A 21,772-nucleotide genomic window follows, 5' to 3' on the forward strand; every position below is an offset into this window, starting at 1 on the left:
TACCGGTAGTGCTTCTGGTAAGGCAAGTGCTGATTGCTGAAGATCATTGGTTAAAACACTCATGTCTGAGAGATTGTGTATAACTCTGTTTTAAACTCAACTGCCTCAGAGAGGCCAAATAAAGTGATTGAGAGGGTGGTTGGTTGGGCACTAATCACATCGGTGTATTTGATATAGGCGAGCTTAACAGATGACGACAGCGCTGCAATGATAACGGTCAGTAAACATTGTCGTAGTGTTGTCCAATTGCGTCGAAGTCTGGAATCAGTCAGTAAACATTGGTTGTAGCATTATCCAATTGCGTCGAAGTCCAGAATCAGTCAATAAACATTGGTTGTAGCATTATCCAATTGCGTCGAAGTCCGAAATCAGTCAGTAAACATTGGTCGTAGTGTTATCCAATTGCGTGCAGTGAGATTTTCAAATGCATGCTTGGTGCTGCCCCTCGGGTTGGGCCATTACATTAGTCATGGCCAGACCCTTAGGACCAATCTCAATTCTCTATTTTACCCCTTCCCCCTTCCCCTTAGTTTTGCGCGTGCACGTGAGACGAAGGGCTATCTCAGTTCTCATTTCGATCGAGGGGTAGGGATAAGGGCAAGGGGTAGATTAAAACCCCTTAAAACCAAGTAAGATCGGGAGCTTACTTGAAACCGAGGGGTAAGAGAAATACCCAACATACACCGCTCACACCCGAAAAACAAGCACACCGAGAGATTCATTGACATGAAATGTTGGCATTAATAAGAATTATAAAATTAAAATAGTAATTGTTTTATGTTGGATTCAATCTTGTGACCATATATTGCAGGTCCTGTTCTTCATGAGGAAGTTTTCAAAAATCGCTGTTTTGTGAATGTGTGAACAGCACATCATTATTTGCGCAAATGTCTCGCATTTTCCATATTTCCATGTCTGATATAGCCTACCCCTAACCTGACTCTCGCCAGATGAATTTCGTTCCGCCTAGCTCCACTGAATAAGCCACTTGTCCGTCATCTATTGATGTGCTACTTCAACCACTCACATCGAAGCCAACCCGTGACGCTGATAACAGTCTCACAGTCGCTTCTACGCTATGTCACATCTATGAAACTCCCGCCCTGCGTCCTGATTGGCTGAACCATAAAATCTGGTGCAGAAATCACTCTCAATGGAAGAGGTCCCAGATGGATGTGAGTGAAGCTAGGCGGAGCTAAGCGGAACGAAATTCATCTGGCGAGAGTCAGGTTAGCCTACCCCACGAATTGCCAGCATCCATGTCAGAAATGTAAAGTCCAACAGCAGCTAAATTCGCTGAACTTTTTTACCGCTCGTCTGATATGAATGCTGCATAGGCCTACTGCTGCCGTCTCCTCGCATAGGCTATTACAGGCAGAGATTGCTTCTGATGTCAAGTAACAACCATTTGGATATTATTGTAAAATATCGGAGTTGTGGGATGTTTACATAGCAAACTGCATGTTTATTTTGTCCCCATCCCTGTTTCATTCACCCGGACCAGGAGGTAGGCTACGAACGAACATAGGCACGTTCTGCTGTTGTTGAAATAATTCCTGAACTGTTTTATTCCGAGCTGAAAATGCAATGATAGCCTATTTGACAGAAGACAGGTTGCTAGTGACAAAATATTAACTTGTGTGGTACGATCTCTGTAAATTACGTTAATTCAAGTGTTTCAATCATCCCGCTCTCCCTTATGGTTGGCTGGTGGTATCTCATTTCCAAGGGGAATATTCTTCACCCCTTTTTTTAAGTTGGCAAAAGTTTGAACTAGCCAACTAGCTCCGCTGGTGGGAAAACACATGGGACTCATGAGTTGTAGCGCTATCCTATTGCGTGCAGAGGGAATTTGAAAGACAACCGATTATCCCGCCCCTCGTGAGTCCCCAGACCCTACATCGTCAGGCTACCACAATGTGTGAACTATGTCAGTTCTACAAATGGTACAAAGCCACAGTGAAAACATTTGATAATATACTACATTTACAGAAGGGACATTGTGAACATATTCTTGATCATTTTCACTTAATTTGTAAGAATTTGTTCTCATTGAGGCATCTTCCTTAGAATATTATGCACAGAGGCACAGAAACAGAAATGTCAGACTTTAACTCAGCAGTGGTGCAATTAGTGTTCAAGAAAAGGGTTCTCTGGAGCACTTGAATGTCAAATCATTCTTTATTATGACACATTGAAAACAAACAATGTCTCGATGTTCCTCCATCTTCCTGAGAGTCTGACTGACTCTACAGTGACGTCCACAAAGAGATGCAGTTTGAGCTCCACTATCTTGCCTTGATGAAGAACAGGCCGGTAGCCATACCCAGCATCTCCACTATCTTGCCTTGATGAAGAAGAACAGACCAGTAGCCATACCCAGCATCTCCACGATCAGACCCACTACACAGAACACTGCTGGTAGACTGAGACGGGACTCAGACACCTCTACATCTGTGGAAGACACACACACACACACACAAAACACACAAACACACCCACACATAGGCACCACACACCCACAACACACAAAGAGAGAGAGAGAGAAAGAATCCAATTATGAGTCTGGAGTATTTACTAACATTCACTGACAGTGCTATTCTGATATGATTGACTAACTCAACTTTGAGCCTTTATTCTGACTTGAGAGCAACGCATAGCCAACGGTAACAGTATCATAGCAACAGTAACAGTATCATAGCCAACAGTACCTGTAACATTAGTCCTCTGACTACAATAATGCAATACTGACTACAAATACCAACTACAGCCATACTGTAGCACTGCTAAAATGTCAACTACAAAATACACTTTAGAAATAAAAGATAGCACTCACAGTTATTCTTTTTTAAACTCTTTTAATTGCCCCACGAACGTTTTGTGCAAGATGCCCTTCTTCAGCGTTATATGACGATTGGTGATTACGAATCGTGTTGGCCCCTTTTTTAAACAACAAAATGGAACCTGCATCTAAATTCATCTCCGTAACATATGTATTCATCAATTATACTTATATTTTCATAATTGTGCCATTTTAAAGGACTATGTGGATTTATAGAAATGTGCTTTGATCTTTTACCGAACTCTCTTGTCATGGGTCTCTCCAGTGCCTGGTGGTCCACGGTGCAGGTGTAGATGTCTCCTTTCTGAGGGGTGAACTGCAGGGTGGAGAACTGGCTGTAGGTGCCGTCGTTAACATTCACCCGCAGCTGGCTGGTGCTCACTCCCTGAGTCACCATCTTGCTGTTCCTGGTCCACGTCACGTTGACCCGGGGCGGGTAGAACCCACTGATGAAGCAGATGAGGGAGTTCTGCAGGCCCACCTTCACCTCATCTCTGGGGTAGATGAAGCTCGTGGGGGGGACTGGAGATGGAGGGGGGGCAGGAGAACATTACAGTAACAGTGTGACAGATTGGGGGATGTCACGGGGGGGGGGGGGGTTGAAAGAGTGAGAGAGAAGGGGGCAGGAAAATATTACTAACAAGAAGACAAATAAAACTCACTGGTCATCAGTGACCAATGACATACACACACCGTGAGGTGAACTCTTAGAAGTGCTCACACCATAAAATCCACTCGACTCAACTTACAGAGAAAAGGAGTTGCTGTATTCTACCCACAATGCAACAGATGGGCTGTGGGCGGGGGGGTGAAGTGAATAAGAGAGGGGGTCTGATTGGCTGTTAAGGGGGGTCGGATGCGGCTGGATATGGAGGGGAGGGGGGTGATGGCAGGAAAATATTACTGACAAGTAGACAAATAAAACTCACTGGTCATCAGTGACCAGTGACATACACACAACATGAGGTGAACTCTTGGAAGTGCTCACACCATAAAACATTACTGACAAGAAGACTAATAAAACTCACTGATTGTCATTGGTCGCTGATGACCATACACACACCATGAGGTGAACTCTCAGAATTGCTAAAAACAAATCCACTGGACTCTGAAAACATACAGAGAAAAGGAGTTGCTGTGTTCTACCCACAGTGTGAAAGATGGGCTGTTGGGGGCTGTAAGGGATGTTTGAAAGAGTGAGAGACAAGTGTTCCAGAGAGAGGGGTGTGTGTGAATTTAAATTTAAATGCTTCATAAATCAGTGATGTTATTATGACTCACCCTCTGCCACTGCTGGGTGCTTATAAGCTTGTATGATTATTGCCAAGTTCTGCCTGCAGATTTGCTGGTTAGCGACTGCCTGCTCATATGTGCCCTCCTCATATGCATATGGATCAGCAAACGCAGGCAGTGTCATCACATACTTTTGAGCCTCCCAGTCTGCGTGAGCCACTTCTTCCCCATCCAGTCCATACATGTCCTGTCCATCTGAGTCTGTGCATCCAGACGCATGAATATCCACATGAACAGCTGAAACACACAACAACACAACGTTTTAAAAGCACTGCATCATTCAGAGACATGTCTGTGAGCTCGATTGTACATGCCCCCAGAATGTAGCACTGAATTCTGATGTGAATCAGATCGGAGTTTTATTGGGGCCGGGAGTGGAAGCTGTCATTACAGGACATTACAGTCGTAGTTGCAGTTCTCTCTGCTGTCTTGCTCTTAGTTCTCTTTCCTATGCATGATTTTACTGTCTGCTCATTAAAGCCTATAACACTCACAAAGCATTCTCTTTCAGAAGTAAATCTTAAGTCTCTGTGTGTCAGTAAAGCCTGTTTAGTCACACTTATCCTCTAGTCTCTATGTGTATCGTGCAAATAAAGCTTGTTTACTCACTTTAGTCTCTGGGTGTATCGTGTCAAAAGAGGCAGTTTACTCTGTGTATAAATAAATAGAGGCTGTTTACTCACTCTTTGCATCTGTGTAAATGATCCCAGTGAGGACTAGTAAAATCTCTGTTAAAGTCATCTTGTCAGCAACTCATGAGGAATGTTGAACAGAAAGTAAGATCACAGCTCTTTCACAAGAACTGGGCTCATCTAACAACCAATCTGATCATGAGATCAGATCAGTGCATCATTTGTCTCTAGGCAAATACTCAAAGTGCAGAGTTTCCATCAAGTGACATTGAATATCATTTACTGACTGGGCCTATTTTTCCATTACATTTTCCATTAACTGTTTAAAACCACTTAGTTAACTGTACTATTCCATTTTTATAAAATTATCTTTTTTATCACTACTGCATACATTGTGAGGGCAAAAAGGTATGATTCTGTGACTTAACTATATTTGACAATGAAACCTTACCTTAGCAGTAATCCTGTGGGACATTTACCACTGAATAGGCAAACATGGACAAGATCGACTTCTTCGCACACATAACAGGGCTACAACCAATGAAACTGAGGGTCTTACAGTGTGAGGATCTTATATTTACAAGTTATATATATATATATATATATATATATATATAAATAGTTTTGCCTTACGAGATCTTGTGACTCATGAGATATACACAAACAGAGTAGTAACACATTACAGTAGGTAGTATCTGATGTTCTATCCAGTTGTGCTGCTTCGTCGAGATGAGCTGCCGTAGCGCAAATCAATAGCATTTTTTGATAAATTTGGCGCTGAGATATATTATTTGTTAAAGATGCTCTAAGTGATGCCACACGTTTTTTAGGCTAAAACATTTTATATCACTTACTGCAAACATCACCTAACCAACCGCTAGCTGTCTGTGTCCTGTATACACTGTAAATAAACGTGATCTCTGTGGACAGCCCAGGCTCCAAAAACGGCAACAAAAACAACCTGGGCAAACCTAGCTCATAAAAACATAACAAACAGTTCCAGCAAATGACAGACAAGATGCGCGTTTAGGAGAGTTTCAATTGCACGGGAGGGAGGGGGAGGAAGTAGCGAGCTAGCTCTCTGTTTTGTTTGAAAGTCAACAGAAGTGACGCTACCCAGCATCGCTTAGAGCACCTTTAATATAGAAATACTGCCGTCTATGAGCTAGCTCCGCCATCTTGGATTATATTTCCGAATTCACTTGCAAGCGCCGTATGACTTTCGTCACATGGAAACGAGAAATGACAAGGCCAAAGATACTTTTAACTATCATTAGAACATTTTTTTGTGGGCGGAGGATGAACGAACAAACAAACGATAGAAAACACAATTTTGTATCTTAAACCTAAATTAGTTAGTAAAGGAACTGTTGTATGAAAGCAATATGACACTCGTGGTCGTGGGGTTGGTAAAGGTAATTGCATTTGGCCTTGTGCCAACGGCCGAATTACAGCAGTAGGGATATGCTTTACTACTGAGACGCTGGTGTTGTGAGCTGCAAAACCAACAGTCTCACACTCAGGGCCACAAGAAGGGCCTGTGTGCAGCGTTAACAACGGAGCTACGAAACCAACAGGGCCTGCTTGCAACGTTAACAACGGAGCGACGAAACCAACAGTCTCACACGCAGGGCCTGTGTGGAGCGTTAACAACAGAACTACGACACCAACAGTCTCACACGCAGGCCTTGTGTGCAGCATTAACAACTGAGCACTCGCCCTGGTCTCCTCTAACCTCTCACTTCTTCGGAAAATCAACAACCTGTAGCACAAAAAAAGGATCCATGCAGACATCTTTGGGTTTCATATTAGCGTCTGACACAGACCACCTAAATCCAACATCTCTAAAAGCTTCTGCCAAGAGGAAGAGAAAAAAGGTGACTTTTAAAATGACGTTGTTCTGCCTCCACCAATGCCACAGTTTTCTCCTGTTGTTTGTGCGTCTGTGGTTCCGTCTGTTACAGCAGAGTGTTTCTTCCATGGGAGGTTAAGTATCTTTAAAACATGTTGCACAGTTAATAACTAAAAAGCCTTGTTTCCCTGATCAGGAACTAAAGGTTGTGGGGTCAAAGGTCAAGGTCACATGTAGTCAGCGGTCAAGTGGTCTGATTTGTTCCAGGGCACTGGAGGTTAAAGCTGGCAGAGGCATCCTCAAACGCTTTACGGTGGGCAGAGGCATACTCAAACGCTTGGGTAGAGGCATACTCAAATGCTTTACAGTGGGCAGAGGCATACTCAAACGCTTTACGTTGATCAGAGGCACACTCAAGCGCTTTACGTTGAGCAGAGGCATACTCAAACGCTTTACAGTGGGCAGAGGCATCCTCAAACGCTTTACAGTGGGCAGAGGCATACTCAAACGCTTGGGTAGAGGCATACTCAAATGCTTTACAGTGGGCAGAGGCATACTCAAACGCTTTACGTTGAGCATAGGCATACTCAAACGCTTTACGTTGATCAGAGGCACACTCAAGTGCTTTACGTTGGGCAGAGGCATACTCAAACCCTTTACAGTGGGCAGAGGCATACTCAAACGCTTTACAGTGGACAGAGGCATACTCAAATGCTTGGGCAGAGGCATACTCAAACGCTTTACATTGGGCAGAGGCATACTCAAATGCTTTATGTTGGGTGGGTAGAGGCATACTCAAATGCTTTACGTTGAGCAGAGGCATACTCAAACGCTTTACAGTGGGCAGAGGCATCCTCAAACGCTTGAGGCTTATTAGGCATTGGCAAGGTCCAGCCACAACACCGCCAAGTCCCCCTCTCCCTCGTGCCTCTCTGATCAGCTGGGTTACCACCCCAGTGTGTTCTACACACTCAGACACTCCTGGCATCCCTCCCTTCTGCACTGACGCATCTATAGAGAAGTTCACTCTATTCACACTCGAGTAAAGTATGTAAGAAAGTGATAATATGGAGAGCAAATAGCAGCCGTGGCCAACTGGTTACGGTTATTCGGGCTTGTAACCAAAGGGTTGCCAATTCGATCCCCGACCAGTAGGAACAGCTGAAGTGCCCTTGAACAAGGCTTAACCCCTCACTGCTCCCTGAGTGCCGCGGTAGCAGGCAGCTCACTGTGTCGGGATTAGTGTGTGCTTCACCTCACTGTGTGTACACTGTGTGCTGGGTGTGTTTCACTAATTCACGGATTGGGATAAATGCAGAGACCAAATTTCCCTCACGGGATCAGTATATACTATACTTATCATTGGATAGTGATATAATATGATATAACAACATAAAGTTAGAAGGATAGAGAGCAGCTTTACTGCTTGGCCCCCAGTAAGAGACGATAGAAACACAATGGGTGCACTAACAGCTGCTTGGCCCCCAGTAAAAAGGTTATAAAAATATAGAAACACAATGATTGTCTATGCAGCATTCTGCTTGGCCTCCACTAAAGGTGATAAATTAGGCAAAAACACAATGGATGCCAAAGCAACTTTGCAAAAAGAGTCAAGGATCTGTACCTTGTATGTTATATTTAAAAACTAGTTACCCTTAATTTGGCTGCAACTGATAACACAGACATAAGTTCACTAAATCTGTGATTTATTACATTTGTGGGAAGTTTTCCTACATACCTTTTCTTTAACATTCTCACAAACGTATCAACTTCCTGCAAACGTTATAATTATTTCATTGGTGGGAAATTAGTTTATTATGTTGGCAGTAGGCAACAGTTGGTGGGAAATGATTATGTTTACAGGATTATTATGTTTAAAATGTGCAGGTTTTTATTACATTGGTGGTTTATCACATAGATGGGGAGTTATTATATTGGTGGATGCTACAGTGGTAGTTCCTCATTTTGTTTGCAGCTAAGAAGAGGAAGTGAAATTAGCAGTTACTCAAAACATCCCAATTCAGAAAACACCCCAGAACGTCCCAAAAGAGGACTAGTTTGTCCAGATAACTATGAAATGAAATTAAATATGAGGAACTGAAAACACGAACATCATGTACAGCAACAGGACAGAGGCTTGTTTCGGTTGTGAAGAGGAACCTGAGCTCAGGAGCACACAAGACTTTATGCCACAAAGCACTGATATCGCACCCTGGGACACTCCACAGTGACAAAGTCCACCTCGGAAGCTCTGAAGACTACAATAAAGTAGTTTGATACAGGCCATGCCTGTATTCGGTTATATCTTTGCTATATAAAAAATAACACAGATATGTGTTATCACACCATAAAAGTCAAGTCAGGTCAAGTCAAGTCAGTTTTATTTGTATAGCGCATTTAACATGCACAGAGTGCAACCCAAAGCGCTCCACATATAAGACATTGTCATTGACACATAACAAAAGACAATAGATGCCGGACGGAGTGGCGTAGTCGTCAGCGTACCCGTGACACCAAGGGCAAAATTATGTCATTATGGACCTCTGCTATATAAAACTATGAGCACCCAGACCATTTAAACACAGTGGGCCTCATAAAACTACTTATATACTTATATACCAACGTGACCTTGATCTTGGGTCAACAGAGATGGACATTCATCAGAAGACAATGGGCTGATAGAAGCCATCTGCCTCTGACTAAATTAGGTGGCTCCCTCTAGTGGTTTAACCACAATACTACCTCAACCTGTTTACTAATCACAACATACAGGCCTACAGGATACTCATGAGACTGGACATAGGTTTGAATATTTCAATGAATTTGAGTTTAATTAATGTCAGATAAGCAAGAAACAAGATGATGTGAGCTTCTGTCAAAAGCTAAACAATATTTGGTTGTAAAACTAGATGCACCGCAGAGCAGTACAAAATATGACCGCAGCCCAGTCCTGCACATTCTCTCTGCAAAAATAAATCATGCTTGTCAATTGGTCTCCATCTCCTACTTTTGTGTATGTAAATGAGTGTGTGCTTATCTGTGTGTGTGTGTGTTTATGTGTGTGCACATGTGAGCGTGCATGTGCGTGCATGTGCGTGCATGCGTGTGTGTATGTGTGCATGCCTGTGTGTGTGTGTGCATGTGTGTGAATGTGTGTCTATGTGTGTGTGTGTGTGTTTGTGTGTGCGTGTGTAGCTGATATGGTCCCTCATGAATGGAATTACACAAAACTTGGCATGCATTCACAGTAGAGTATGGCTACCCGACCCGAGCCCGACGGGACCCGACGGGTCGGGTTCGGAAAAATATTTAGAAATTGTAGTCGGGTTTGGTTCGGTTACATGGGGGCGATATGCATTGGAAGCTTTACATTTAAATTCCTTATTATGTTGGGTAACCAACAGGTCTGCTTTACATGATGCAAACGTTTGTTTTTTGAGAATAAAGTAAAATGTAAAAAAGACCTAATAGCTTTCTTTCTGTGTGCAAGATTTGCATGTGTGCATGCCGCCTGAAATGCACACGTGTTGTCACGTCTCACGACTACATGAACAAAGGTTATGCACATCGCACATATGCACATAAGCACAGTCTTGGGTGACGTTAAAAAAGTTGTTAGCCTATCAGGAGATTTTAAGATTATTTGCGTTGCATACTGTGGTAAAGACAGGCTACCGGTAGGCTAAAAGGTCGTCTCGTTCAATTGGATGAGGATTTCCTCGTCGATCAGGGGCGCAGGAGGCACGGGGGACGTGGGGGATGTGTCCCACGCAGTGCTGAAGAGACAGCCGTCGTCCCCCTCACTTTTGATAAGGAAAAAAAGCCTTATATACACTAAATAAATAATAAATAGGGTTTGCGCTAACTATGTAAAACTCCCCATTAACAGCATCACATCACTAACCACAGCCATCTACAGTACTGTAAGACTGCACAATCTCATATTCACTCTGTTGGATATCTGAAGCCAGTTTGTCTACTAACAACCATCATTAGAGATGCTTTTCGTTTGGAGCGGCATACTGGTAGGCCATCAAAAGCATTACATTTTCGGTTTGGTTTGGGATCTAATTTACTTTTGGACTGTTTGATTATATTGCTAAATGTTGGGACTGATGGGCACTGAACTCTGGGAGATATCTGATGGTTCACTGTTATGTTTCATGCAGTTGAAAAAGTGTCGGGATTTCCACTGCTGTTTATTGCGAGACAAGGTAGCCATTCATTGAATAGGGGTTGTGCTGTAATAGAAACCTTTTGCGTAGCCAAGTAGCCTAAATTGAGTTATTGTTTAATTATGCATGATTTAGTAGGCTACTTTTTATTAAATTCGTAGGCTGGAATGCCTTGAGTCAATGGAACAATTAAATGTAGTAGGCTTCAGCCTCTGGCAATTAGCTCGAAGGGGCTGCAAGACAATGAGCTTGAGAACGGTGTTGGAGACCCATGGTAGGAAAAACGACTTTATTAATCCAACCAACAATATAATAAAATATTAAGAAGAGTTGTTATTTCATTGACTTAAATCGTATCGATTTGACAGCACTCAGAAATCTGAAGAAGTCACCCTGCTTTGATGTGAGTGTTTTATCTATTTGCATAGGCGTTCATTGGGCTAGCTCATTGGTTTTGATCGTGCTGAAAAGTCCTGTTTGCTGTTGAACTTGGCGCTTTACCTATTCTATGTTGATTGACAAAGCCATACATTATGGCCCATAATGCAGCCTACAATGATTGTGTTGTCTGATGATCTAGCTATCCTCTGCCATTCAGAGCTCCGGAAAGTTCCCAGCTATTTTGAAACACCTGTTAGCAATCTCTGATGTCGGAATATTCAATGGCTACCCAACAATATCTCAGTGCAAACTCCAAAATTGTTCTGCCTATTAATTTTCCACGGTTCAACACATTAGCCTACTAGAACATAGTTTGGCTGGCTTTATTCATTTCTGCCAGTTAGTGCTTTTTCCCCTGTGTATAAGTTACACTACATGCATTATTGTGTTTGACACTGAGGATAGCCTATCTGAGATGGTGGTCTGGTTTAAATGAGTTACGTTGTGAAATTGAGAATGGCACAGACTAAATCGTTTAGTCTATTTCTTTGTATTGTGAAATTGAATTGAGATATGGACTATTATAATCAATAATATGTTGAAATTAATTAAAAGTAATCATTTTCTATGAAAAAATCTATGTCTGTTGTATGCTTGTGTCAAGGTAAAGCCTAGGCCTACCGGCGCATATACTGTACTCAATAAAAGCCACTTTGTGCCTATGCTATTTCATTGTATCGCCTTTGTTAGGCTATGTGCGGGTGTGTCAACTTTTATGAGATAGAGAGACCCCTTGAAGACAAAAAAAGATAATTCGAGCCCTGTGTCCGCTATAAATAGAATCAATCCCGGCATAATTTGAGGATTTATGGTAGCCTATCTCCTGCTCAACATGACATTAGCTGTTATGTTTATTGATAACAAACTCAACTAGCCTACTGATTAACTCGTTTTCACTCAAATACAAGTATATAGGCCTACCCAAAGTTTTTGTTCTAAGACATTTATTTCAAACATAATTTCAAGACACAAATTGGATACTTCAGTTACCTTGGTGCATAAATCCCAGAGAGTAGGCGACCACACCCCAGAATGATGGGCCTTTCTTACGCGTTCAGTGTGGGGTATAAACAAGCTGAGAATTTAGCGGTGTCACGTCTGGCTGTCACAGACATGGGACAAATGTTTTCAATTTTATAAATGCTTTGTTTAAATGCTGTTGGAACAAATAGTTGATTATAAAGGCAACTTTCTGTTGCAATTTTCTGTGTGTTCTAGACTGGTAACTTGTTAAGCCAACATGTTCTAACATTGCATAAATATTAACTGCAGACACATAGTGGAGAGTTGATTTGGTATATACCAGACAATTTAGTTACTGTAGACCTAACTAGGCTATTTGATCATGTAGTCTATGTTTGGATCATAGGCATGATGATTCATTCATGGCTTCATAAAATATCAACATCATGTTGCTTTTAGAGTATTCTACCATTGGCCCAAGTAGTGTAAAATAAATCTAAAAAAATTAGTAGAATTGCACATAGCACATAGCAAGAAGCTGGTCTGAGGGCAGATCTGGCATTGTGCTCATCTCACAGTTTTGACAATTTTAATCAAACAATATTTTGAAAACAATCAATGGTATTATCTTAATATTCTGGCAAGTTTAAAATATGATGGTCGAAAGTGGGCCAGAGGTGGCGATCCGATATCTGGAAATCTGATTTCACTATGGGTTTGTGTTCACAATTTGGTCCCCCTCACTTTCAAAATATCTCCTGCGCCCCTGACGTCGATGCTGCACATGGATCAGTGACAGAGGCACTGTAGTTTCAACGACTGTTGCAGTTCATTTTTAAGACTTTTCGTCAATGGTAAGACAAGAATTCTATTTAGGCTATGCTTGCTTGGGCCTCTTGTGTTAATGTGCTGTGTGTGACCTCCGCGCGTGCACGCCATCTGATTCTGTACACAATTTGTTGTGTGTTCCGTTTAATGGGCTAAAAAGACAGGCTATCCACAAACGTGAACGTTTAATCACTAGCATGGGAATAACTGAGGCATCATCTGCGTCGGGCTCGGGTCGGGTTCGGACATAAAAATGAAAATGCCTGTCGGGTTCGGGTCGGGTTCCGACGCAACTCTGTCGGACGCGGGCCGGATTCGGACAGAAATTTGCGGCCCGATCCGCACTCTAATTCACAGGGTGTCATAATGATCACCAGGTACTACAGGTAATATCATTGCTGGCTATGGACACCATGGGTGCAAACAGCATCTGCCTTTATTGTTTTCAATTTGATGAATGACATCAAGTTTACATTTACGTCCACATGTCAGTTTGTTTAAACGGACAAATATTATCAAGGCTTTGAATATTTCCATGTGTGCATGGGTGTCTGTAGATCGGTGTGCATAGCATTCCTTCCTGCAGGCGCCCGCTATGTACAGTATGCAGCCTTAAAATAGCATCTGAATATTTGTGCCACTGACTTTAGACCAGGTTATCCCTGGTCTGTGGTGGAATTGTTTTCTGAAACTGCAAAATATCACCAGGGAACGTTTGCGCCAGAACACGCCTCCTCTTTTCTCTGAAACGCCCCCCTAAGCGCAATTGCATTCCTTCATTTACCGTGGAGGGAAAATTCCAATATGCGCTGAATGCAAATTAGGAAAGACAAAAGCGGCAGTATATACAAAGTCAATTGCGCTTGAGTGCACGATAGGGGCCTAAAAATGATTTGGACCATGTAACTATTTACCATTTAAAAATAGACCTTGAATGTGATGCAGGAGTTGTGTCCACAGGGAAAGGCCACCGGGTCCCTCAGCAGCTCCTGGCAGATCAGAATGAGTCAGACTCAGAGACGCGTCCATCAGACTCACAGGCTGATGTACAACACACCCACACTTACACACAACATTCTGTATCTTCCTGTGTTCACTTATATCTTTAACACATCATTGGCTCAAGAGACAGTTCCTACTTGCCTCAAGCAGTCTGTTATTGTTCCAGTACCGAAAAACAAAAGTCCATCATGTCTGAATGACTACCGCCCATTTATATAAAAATATCAGCTCAATGTATTTGTGTTTGTGGCAGAGGCAGTCTGGAGTTGTTTACAGAGGTTTTAAGGCTTTTTTATATTCTGCTGATTTCACACAGGATGATAATCTGCCAATCAGGGGCAAAGACAGACACAACAATCAGAAGCTGACTTTACATTCACAGCTGATTACATGAGTACATGAGTATTTTAAAAATATTTTCTTATTTTTCTTGGTCTGTATCAATGTAGTGAAATAAGATATACAAGTTCAAAACGTTTTCTTCGACATATTGAGTGGGTGCAAAGAGCAACACCTGTTTGTATCAGTGAGTTGTGTGAAAGTGAAATCTTCAAACTTTTATTTTAATGTTACAAAACCCTACTGACCATTTTACTGAACTTGGACTTTTATGCTACACTACACTACGTACCCTTCCTTCTCCTCAATGTGTTTGTGAGGAGTCTGACCCCAGTTCCCAAAGCTGAAACACTAATGCCTCCTACTGCAGCAGGGTCCTAGCCTGGCTCATACCAGACCAATACTCAACTGAGAATACTCACAACAGCTTCACCGATGATCTATTACCTACATAAAATCCAGGATAGAGTGTTTGAGTGAATGTGGTCTGGACTCTGTGCAGGAGGGTCATTGTGTCAGAGATGCTGTAGAAGGCCAGAGTTCCTGCCCTGTGATCCACATACACTCCTATTCTGGAGCTGGCCACTAGAGGGAGTTCAGTGTGTTTATTATTGTGCCAGAAATAGGAGATGCAGCTGTAGAGTTCCAGACTCCAGGACTGATCATTACCTCCAAACCGACACTTATTGCCCCGTCCTTTCCTGCTGATGCTTTTATATGAGACTGCTATATTAACCTCCCCACTCCACTCCACCTCCCAGTAGCAGCGTCCAGACACACCCTCTCTACACAGCACCTGTTCCCACTCATCAAATCTCTCTGGATGATCAGGATATGACTGGAGCTCTCTTCTCCCCTCCACCCTCCTGTTCCCCTCAGACAGATGGTGTTTTCCATTAGCTGTGTTTGGATCCAGTGTGAAGTGACAGGAATCTGATGAAGGAGAAGAAAACACAAAGGACAGAATGCTTCAATGTGTGTGAGTGTGTGTGTGTGTGTGTGTGTGTGTGTGTGTGTGTGTGTGTGTGTGTGTGTTTGTCAGACTTTATATATTTTCACCCCAGGATGAATGCATGTTAGGGGTTGTCTACATATGTATAGTGAAATTTGTGAAAGATGTATAGATTGGTATTGATCCTTTCCGAAATTCATCTTGCACCATTCCACTCGTCAGATAGATAACAGACAACCACTAAACTCTCCCATACCCTCACACAAAAACAATGGACAACATACACAAGTATCACTACATTATTAAATAGTAAAGTTCAGTATCATTAGTACCAGTATCAATAGTAAAGTGCAATATCATCAGTGGCATTTTAATATAATACCAGAGAGCAGCATTACACAGTGAGGATCAAAATTTCCCTTCCTAGCTTATTCAGCAGTGTAATGCTGGTAGGGATGAATGATCTGTGAGCCCAGTTGGTTTAGAAGGACAGCACCCTATACCTTCTGCCTGATGGCAGCACCTCTTACACCTGGAAAAGGGGATGTAGCGCATCAGCAGGCACACCTGCAGGTGTACGGCCATACGCACTATGCGTACCATCAGGCTACTCTACAACGAGAGAGCATTTCTCTTGTGTGTGTGTTCACACCTACAGTATGATTCACACTAAGCTGGCCTACCATAACGTCCCAACTCTGCCCAGTATCCCATTACAGCAGGCTATTCTGTAGATGGGTGTGCGTACCATAGCATTCATTCCTGCGCATCACCACTAATTGCTCTTAAATTCCTCACCACCCTGGATTCACCGGTCATGGTCAGACAATTTAACTGTTGTCCAGCAATCTTGGTCAATCAGGTCCCTTGTCACAGGTGTATAAAATCATGCACCATGCAGTCTGCATTCATAAACTAGGTGCTTGATTTTATACATCATTGGCAAGGGACCTGATGAAACCCATGAATAGTTGCTGCAGACTCTTTTTGTAGATGAGTGGGGATTCCATGATAGTTTTGCATCTATTATTGTTCCTAAGTATTTTTACTCTCTTAGCACATCAATCCCTTCCCCCTCAATAGTCATCAGCTGGTGCATGAAACTCCCACTTTTAAAGTCAAATATGATTTCTTTAGTTTTCTTTGTACCAACTGGACCTGCACCAATCTTCAAACTCATCTACCCAAGCCCGGTCAACTATTCTGAAAATTTGATTGCAATGAAATTTGACTTTTGATCTGGAATATTGAAGTATGATTGTGACAAAACTCACATTGTAGGAATTCCTTTCTGGTTGTTGGTTCAGAAGGCAAAATAGCCTGGACTTCAGTCACTATTGAGATGGAAAGAATCATATCATAAACTACACTGACTTACAGAAGAGGTGTAATGTCAATTGTTTTATTTTTTTTTAAGTAAATTTACAGCATATGTCAGGAATGTCAGGAGTGTGACCAACCTGCTGCAGATATCTTCATGAATTCCTCTTTGCAGAAATCCTCCAGCTGCCCCTTTAGTGAGGAGACAGATTTCTCCACAGCCTCAAAAGAAAGGCTTTGGTTAACACAGGTACTGGACACATGTTTAGTCTCAGGTGTGTTGCTCACTGACTGGAAAGTCTAAATACAGAGAAAGACAAAGAGAGACAATATCAGTATAGTGCACATGACTAGTCAGAAAACAGGTATTAGGGATGGCTCATATTGACTAGGTCTCAGTAGATCATAATCACAGTATGAAAATACCATTCATAGGTCTTGATAGCCAAAAAATATGAGCATTAACCAAAAAACATTCTTTACAGATGTGAAAGGGCATGGGGTCTGTTAAGGTGCTGCGTAAGGTAGATTGATGCCATCAGCACATCCTGAGCCCTCATAACCTATCAGCAGTTACCTTGAGGAAATGGATGTGGTCCTTTGTGTGTGAAAGCTGCTCCAGCTCAGCATCTCTCCTCTTCAGCTCAGCAATCTCCTGCTCCAGTTGCTTCAGGAGTCCTTCAGCCTGACTCACCTCAGCCTTCTCCTGAGCTCTGATCAGCTCTGTCACCTCAGAGCGCCTTCTCTCAATGGAGCGGATCATCTCAGTAAAGATCCTCTCACTGTCCTCCACTGCTGTCTGTGCAGAGCTCTGATACCAGACACATAAAGACACGTGATCCATCTAAAGCAGCCCTCATTCAGCTCTTCCACAAAGCCTGTTGCCCGTTTAAAGGAACTGCAATGTGACTGAGCATTACTCCTCTTTCGCTAACTGGACGAGAGCTCTATTGTCCCTAACTGAGGCTGTATATGGCTCGTCCAACAACCAGCTGCTGTCTTCACCTCTGGTCAGTACTCACCTTGAGCGTCTCCACAGCCTTCCTCAGCTCCTGCAGCTCCTTCTTTCTCTCCAGGATTCTCTGCTGAAATTTCCTCTGGGTCTCTCCCAAGTGTGTCTATGTTGAACAAATGCATCACATCCACACTGCAGTTACTAATGATATCAGATAAGTAAACAGAATGTGCCTTTGGAACATTGATGAATGGTTGCTGATAATGGGCAATGTAGATATTGCATTAAAGACCATTTCTTTTTACAACAGTCATTTACAATATTAATGATGAAAACAAGGACATTTCTAAGTGACTTGAACGGTAGTGTATGAAGGATATGTGAACCAGATTGAGACAGGGAGAGAGAAGAAGGGAGAGAGGGAGAGAGAAGAAGGGAGAGAGAGAGAAGAAGGGAGAGAGAGAAAGAGAAGGAGGGAGAGAGAGAATGACCAATTAGAGAAAGACATGCAGAGAGAAGAAGGGCAAGAGCTGAAGAAAGAGGGAGAAAAAAGAGAGGGGGGAGGATGAGCTGCACCATCAGCATGTTCTAACGGCACACACACTCACACACACTCACACACACACACACACACACACACACACTCACACACACTCAGACACACACACACACACACACACACACACACAGACACACACACACACACACACACACACACACACACACTCACACACACACACACAAACACACACACACACACACACACACTCAGACACACACACACACACACACACACACACACACACACACACACACACACACACACACACACACACTCAGACACACACACACACACACACACACACACACTCACACACACACACTCAGACACACACTCACACTACTCTGAGAGAAGCCTCTTAAATCCGTGATCTGCAACGCTCCTCATTACCAAGCACTGACCCACATAATTTAGCACGAGGAGCATCAACAAGGCTTCAACATCCTCCTGCAGCTCCAATCCTCTCAAGCCCAAACTCACCTCACCTGCACACACTGGTCACCAGCTGGGGCTGAGGACCGTAACAGCTACTGATTTGGTCACACTCCTGCTGCTTCCCCACCTAATTGGTTTTGGGTGGTTGCCATCTAGTAGAGTAGGCATCTATGATTTCTACTGACAGAGGATTTGAAACCATTCATAAACAGGGTTCTAAATGAACTTTAACACCCGCCAAAATTAATTTTAACCCGCATTTGACGGGTTGGCGGGTGTTAATTTAGAACCCTGATCATAAACCCGACTTTTTTCTAGCTGCCAGGAAAATAAAGCAAATAACCCCATTTTTATCTTGAGGTGTTAACTGTAATATTTCATGACCAGCTTCACTTTAACTTCTGCTGTATTTTATGTTTGCAACATCATTTATCACGTTCAAAACCCTAGAGTGCCATCAGTTGTATAGGACAGATAGAAGTGCATATAATTTGAACATTAATGCCCAAGTTCAAATAGCCATAAATTACAAACAAGTTGATGAGAAAAGAGATCTGGCATTTGAGGTCCTGCTCAGTGTCCCAGCAGACAGAGGGAAGCAATTAGAATCCATGCATTTCCACATAATTTTTTTTGGAATCTGATCCCTTATCATACCTGTTCATTTGTACTCGCCGCCGATTTATCGCGGACTAAATTCAAGATGGCGCTTAACGGTAAACTTCCTGAAGGTACTGTCTGTATAAATCGTCTCGTAAATAAACTACCAGTGCTTTTTCAAATATTTCAATGTCTCGTTTTAAATGTCAGGGCACTCGGAAGTCTACCAATGAAGTGTGGAGATACATTGAGCCTCGTAAATGGTGTAAAACAGTGATTTATTTGCATGGCTAGCCCGATGCCAGAGGCACCCCCATTGAAAACCTGTTGGTAGCATCGGCTAACTAGCGCCAGATTTCGGAGTGCAGGGGACATGCCCAGATGAGCTGTGAGAAAAATGTTCACACTCGGTATCATGTTTCAACACACTTTAGGTCAATATCACACCGAACTTCTCCTTTAACTGCAATATTTCATGACCAGCTTCACTTTAACTTCTGCTGTATTTTATGTTCGCAACATCATTTCTCACTTACAAAACCCTAGAGTGCCATCAGTTGTACTAGACAGATAAAAGTGCATCATTAATTTGAACATTAATGCGCAAGTTTAAATAGCCATAACTTACAAACAAGTTTATGAGAAAAGAGAGACAAGTGATCTGGCATTTGAGGTCGTGCTCAGTGTCCCAGCAGACAGAGGGGTGGAGGGCGTGTTGAAACAGCTGCAGGCCCGGGCTGCTCCGAGAGCTGATGGAGGTTTTAATATGGCGATCGATCGCACGGATTTGAGCTGACAAGCGGGCTACGGTCTGCGGGAGACATCACAAAAACCGCAGAGGAAGAAGGAGGAGAAACGAGGAACCGAAGCCACAGTTGGCGACTCTCAGCCGGGGTCCAGCAGGGCCCTGCCGTCACTGGACACACACAACTCTGCCAGCCTTCATAGTTTAGCCTCAAACAAACATGGCCTGTCACTGGACACACACAACTCTGCCAGCCTTCAGTTTAGCCTCAAACAAACATGGCCTGTCTACAGCCTATGAGCTGCTGCTCATACAGTGGCTACCCATATATGAAGAGTAATATATCTATCTATATTTCTGAAAATTCACTAAAATGGAGGATATAGCGTTTTGGAACCAATAATATGTATATATACTATACTATACTATATACTATACTATACTATATATACTGTATAGATTTACTAGGCCTGTTAGACAATTCCTCAAGCGCAAACTGCTTCATCAGAGTGAGCTCATGAACACAAGGTGTTGATCTTGATTTTGAATGTTACTGTTGAGCCAATGACTAAGAAGGCTGTCATTACAGGCTGTACCCATCTGAATTTATGACTTCAATTGAGAGAAGGGATTTTATGCCGTTGTTATTCTTATTGTATGTTACTGTTATTCACTCTCTAACTTGCTGTCCACAGGATGAGTCTAGCCTGCTCCATTCCAGTTACACCATATAACCATGTTATACTCCTGTCCTTACCTGTTTCTCCTTTCTCCCTGCAGATGCTGACACAGTGTCATGGCCTTTGTGTTCATCCATCACACAGAACAAACAAACACAAGTTTGGTCTGTACGGCAAAACACCTCCAGAGGCTTCTCGTGTTGGGTGCAGATTCTCTCCTGTAGCTGACCAGTGGCATCAACAATCTTGTGTTTTCGTCCAGGATGGAGTTCATTGTGAGCTTTATAGTGAGTTTCACAGTAAGACAACAGACAGTCTAGACAGGACTTCACAGCTTTGCGTTTTCTCCCAGTGCAGACGTCACACTCCACATCTCCAGCTCCAGCACATACAACAGGAGCAGGAACAACAGGTTGAATTCTGCTCTTCCTGAACTGTTCCACAAGCTCTGCAACGATATTATTTCGTTTTAAAACGGGTCTTGGAGTGAACGTCTGTCTGCACTGGGGGCAGCTGTAGACTCCCTTCTGATCTTCCTGATTCCAGCAGTCCTTAATGCAGCCCGTGCAGTAATTGTGTCCACAGTAAAGAGTGACTGGATCCTTAAGTAGATCAAGACAAATAGGACATGTAAAAAGGTCCTGGTTACTTGGAGTCGCTTTTGCCATTATTTTTGAGCGCATACAAGGCCTTTACGAAGCTGCGCAAGTGACAACACCTATCTGCCAAACGTAAACACACTAGTTTCGTTTCTTAGTAATGGGCGTGGATACCTTGCAAAACACTTCCTTGTTGTGTGAGTCACCGTCCAACCCACAGTCTCTATGGTCCAACCCAACTAGGCTACTTGACAAAGATTACCAGAGTTTAGTCGTCGATTCACGATAGGCTTCATTAGTTGCTTTTGTGTGTTTGCTCTACATTTAAAACAAAGCAAATTATCACAGGGTTAATGTTGGATAAGCATGAATGATCTTAAAACAAAATAGTGTAGACTGGTCAAACGTAATTGCTGATGCGAATTGGCAAACACATTCCTTAAAGGTAAACTGCCTGCTTATCTCAGAATTTAGTAATTCAAAATAGGCTACAACGGTAGCCTACGGGATACCGTCAGAGACGGGCTCTGATACCGTCTGTTCATGGGTTTGATATA

At 42.7% G+C, this 21,772-nt stretch overlaps 2 protein-coding genes across 5 annotated transcripts; both read right to left on the bottom strand.

Annotated features, from left to right (window-relative positions):
* Positions 1 to 2,162: 2,162 nt before the first annotated feature.
* On the bottom strand, positions 2,163 to 15,217 carry LOC125294281 (H-2 class II histocompatibility antigen, I-E alpha chain-like). 4 transcript variants are annotated; one of them, XM_048242824.1, is made up of 4 exons: positions 15,164 to 15,217; positions 4,124 to 4,372; positions 3,080 to 3,364; positions 2,163 to 2,454 (listed from the first exon to the last, which is right to left on the bottom strand). In XM_048242824.1, the coding sequence occupies exons 2-4, from the start codon at positions 4,317 to 4,319 to the stop codon at positions 2,339 to 2,341; spliced, it is 597 nt and encodes a 198-aa protein (XP_048098781.1). In that variant the 5' UTR covers positions 4,320 to 4,372; positions 15,164 to 15,217; the 3' UTR covers positions 2,163 to 2,338. The 4 variants fall into 4 exon arrangements, with proteins under 4 accessions (XP_048098781.1, XP_048098777.1, XP_048098778.1 ...); XM_048242820.1 differs by lacking the exon at positions 15,164 to 15,217 and adding an exon at positions 13,941 to 14,147; XM_048242821.1 differs by lacking the exon at positions 15,164 to 15,217 and adding an exon at positions 4,819 to 5,295.
* LOC125294275 (tripartite motif-containing protein 16-like) lies at positions 14,304 to 21,367 on the bottom strand. Its single transcript, XM_048242815.1, has 6 exons — positions 20,694 to 21,367; positions 17,662 to 17,757; positions 17,217 to 17,450; positions 16,780 to 16,939; positions 16,594 to 16,653; positions 14,304 to 15,300 (listed from the first exon to the last, which is right to left on the bottom strand). The coding sequence occupies exons 1-6, from the start codon at positions 21,297 to 21,299 to the stop codon at positions 14,786 to 14,788; spliced, it is 1,671 nt and encodes a 556-aa protein (XP_048098772.1). The 5' UTR covers positions 21,300 to 21,367; the 3' UTR covers positions 14,304 to 14,785.
* Positions 21,368 to 21,772: the final 405 nt, after the last annotated feature.

Source organism: Alosa alosa, chromosome 5 (assembly GCF_017589495.1).
Source record: "Alosa alosa isolate M-15738 ecotype Scorff River chromosome 5, AALO_Geno_1.1, whole genome shotgun sequence".
Taxonomy (NCBI): domain Eukaryota; kingdom Metazoa; phylum Chordata; class Actinopteri; order Clupeiformes; family Clupeidae; genus Alosa; species Alosa alosa.

Bases quoted from the DNA above. Each gene is read 5' to 3' on its own strand.
- LOC125294275 (XM_048242815.1), bottom strand. From the start codon at position 21,299: ATGCGCTCAAAAATAATGGCAAAAGCGACTCCAAGTAACCAGGACCTT. The intron at 17,758-20,693 runs GTAAGGACAGGA...TGTTCAACATAG, and splicing joins CAGGGAGAAAGGAGAAACAG to ACACACTTGGGAGAGACCCA. The intron at 16,940-17,216 runs GTAACTGCTGAT...CTCTGTATTTAG, and splicing joins ACCACATCCATTTCCTCAAG to ACTTTCCAGTCAGTGAGCAA.
- LOC125294281 (XM_048242820.1), bottom strand. From the start codon at position 14,055: ATGGACGCGTCTCTGAGTCTGACTCATTCTGATCTGCCAGGAGCTGCT. The intron at 4,373-13,940 runs GTAAATAGTTAC...TGTGTGTTTCAG, and splicing joins TCAAGGTCTATTTTTAAATG to CTGTTCATGTGGATATTCAT. The intron at 2,455-3,079 runs GTAAAAGATCAA...TGTCTTCCACAG, and splicing joins ACCCATGACAAGAGAGTTCG to ATGTAGAGGTGTCTGAGTCC.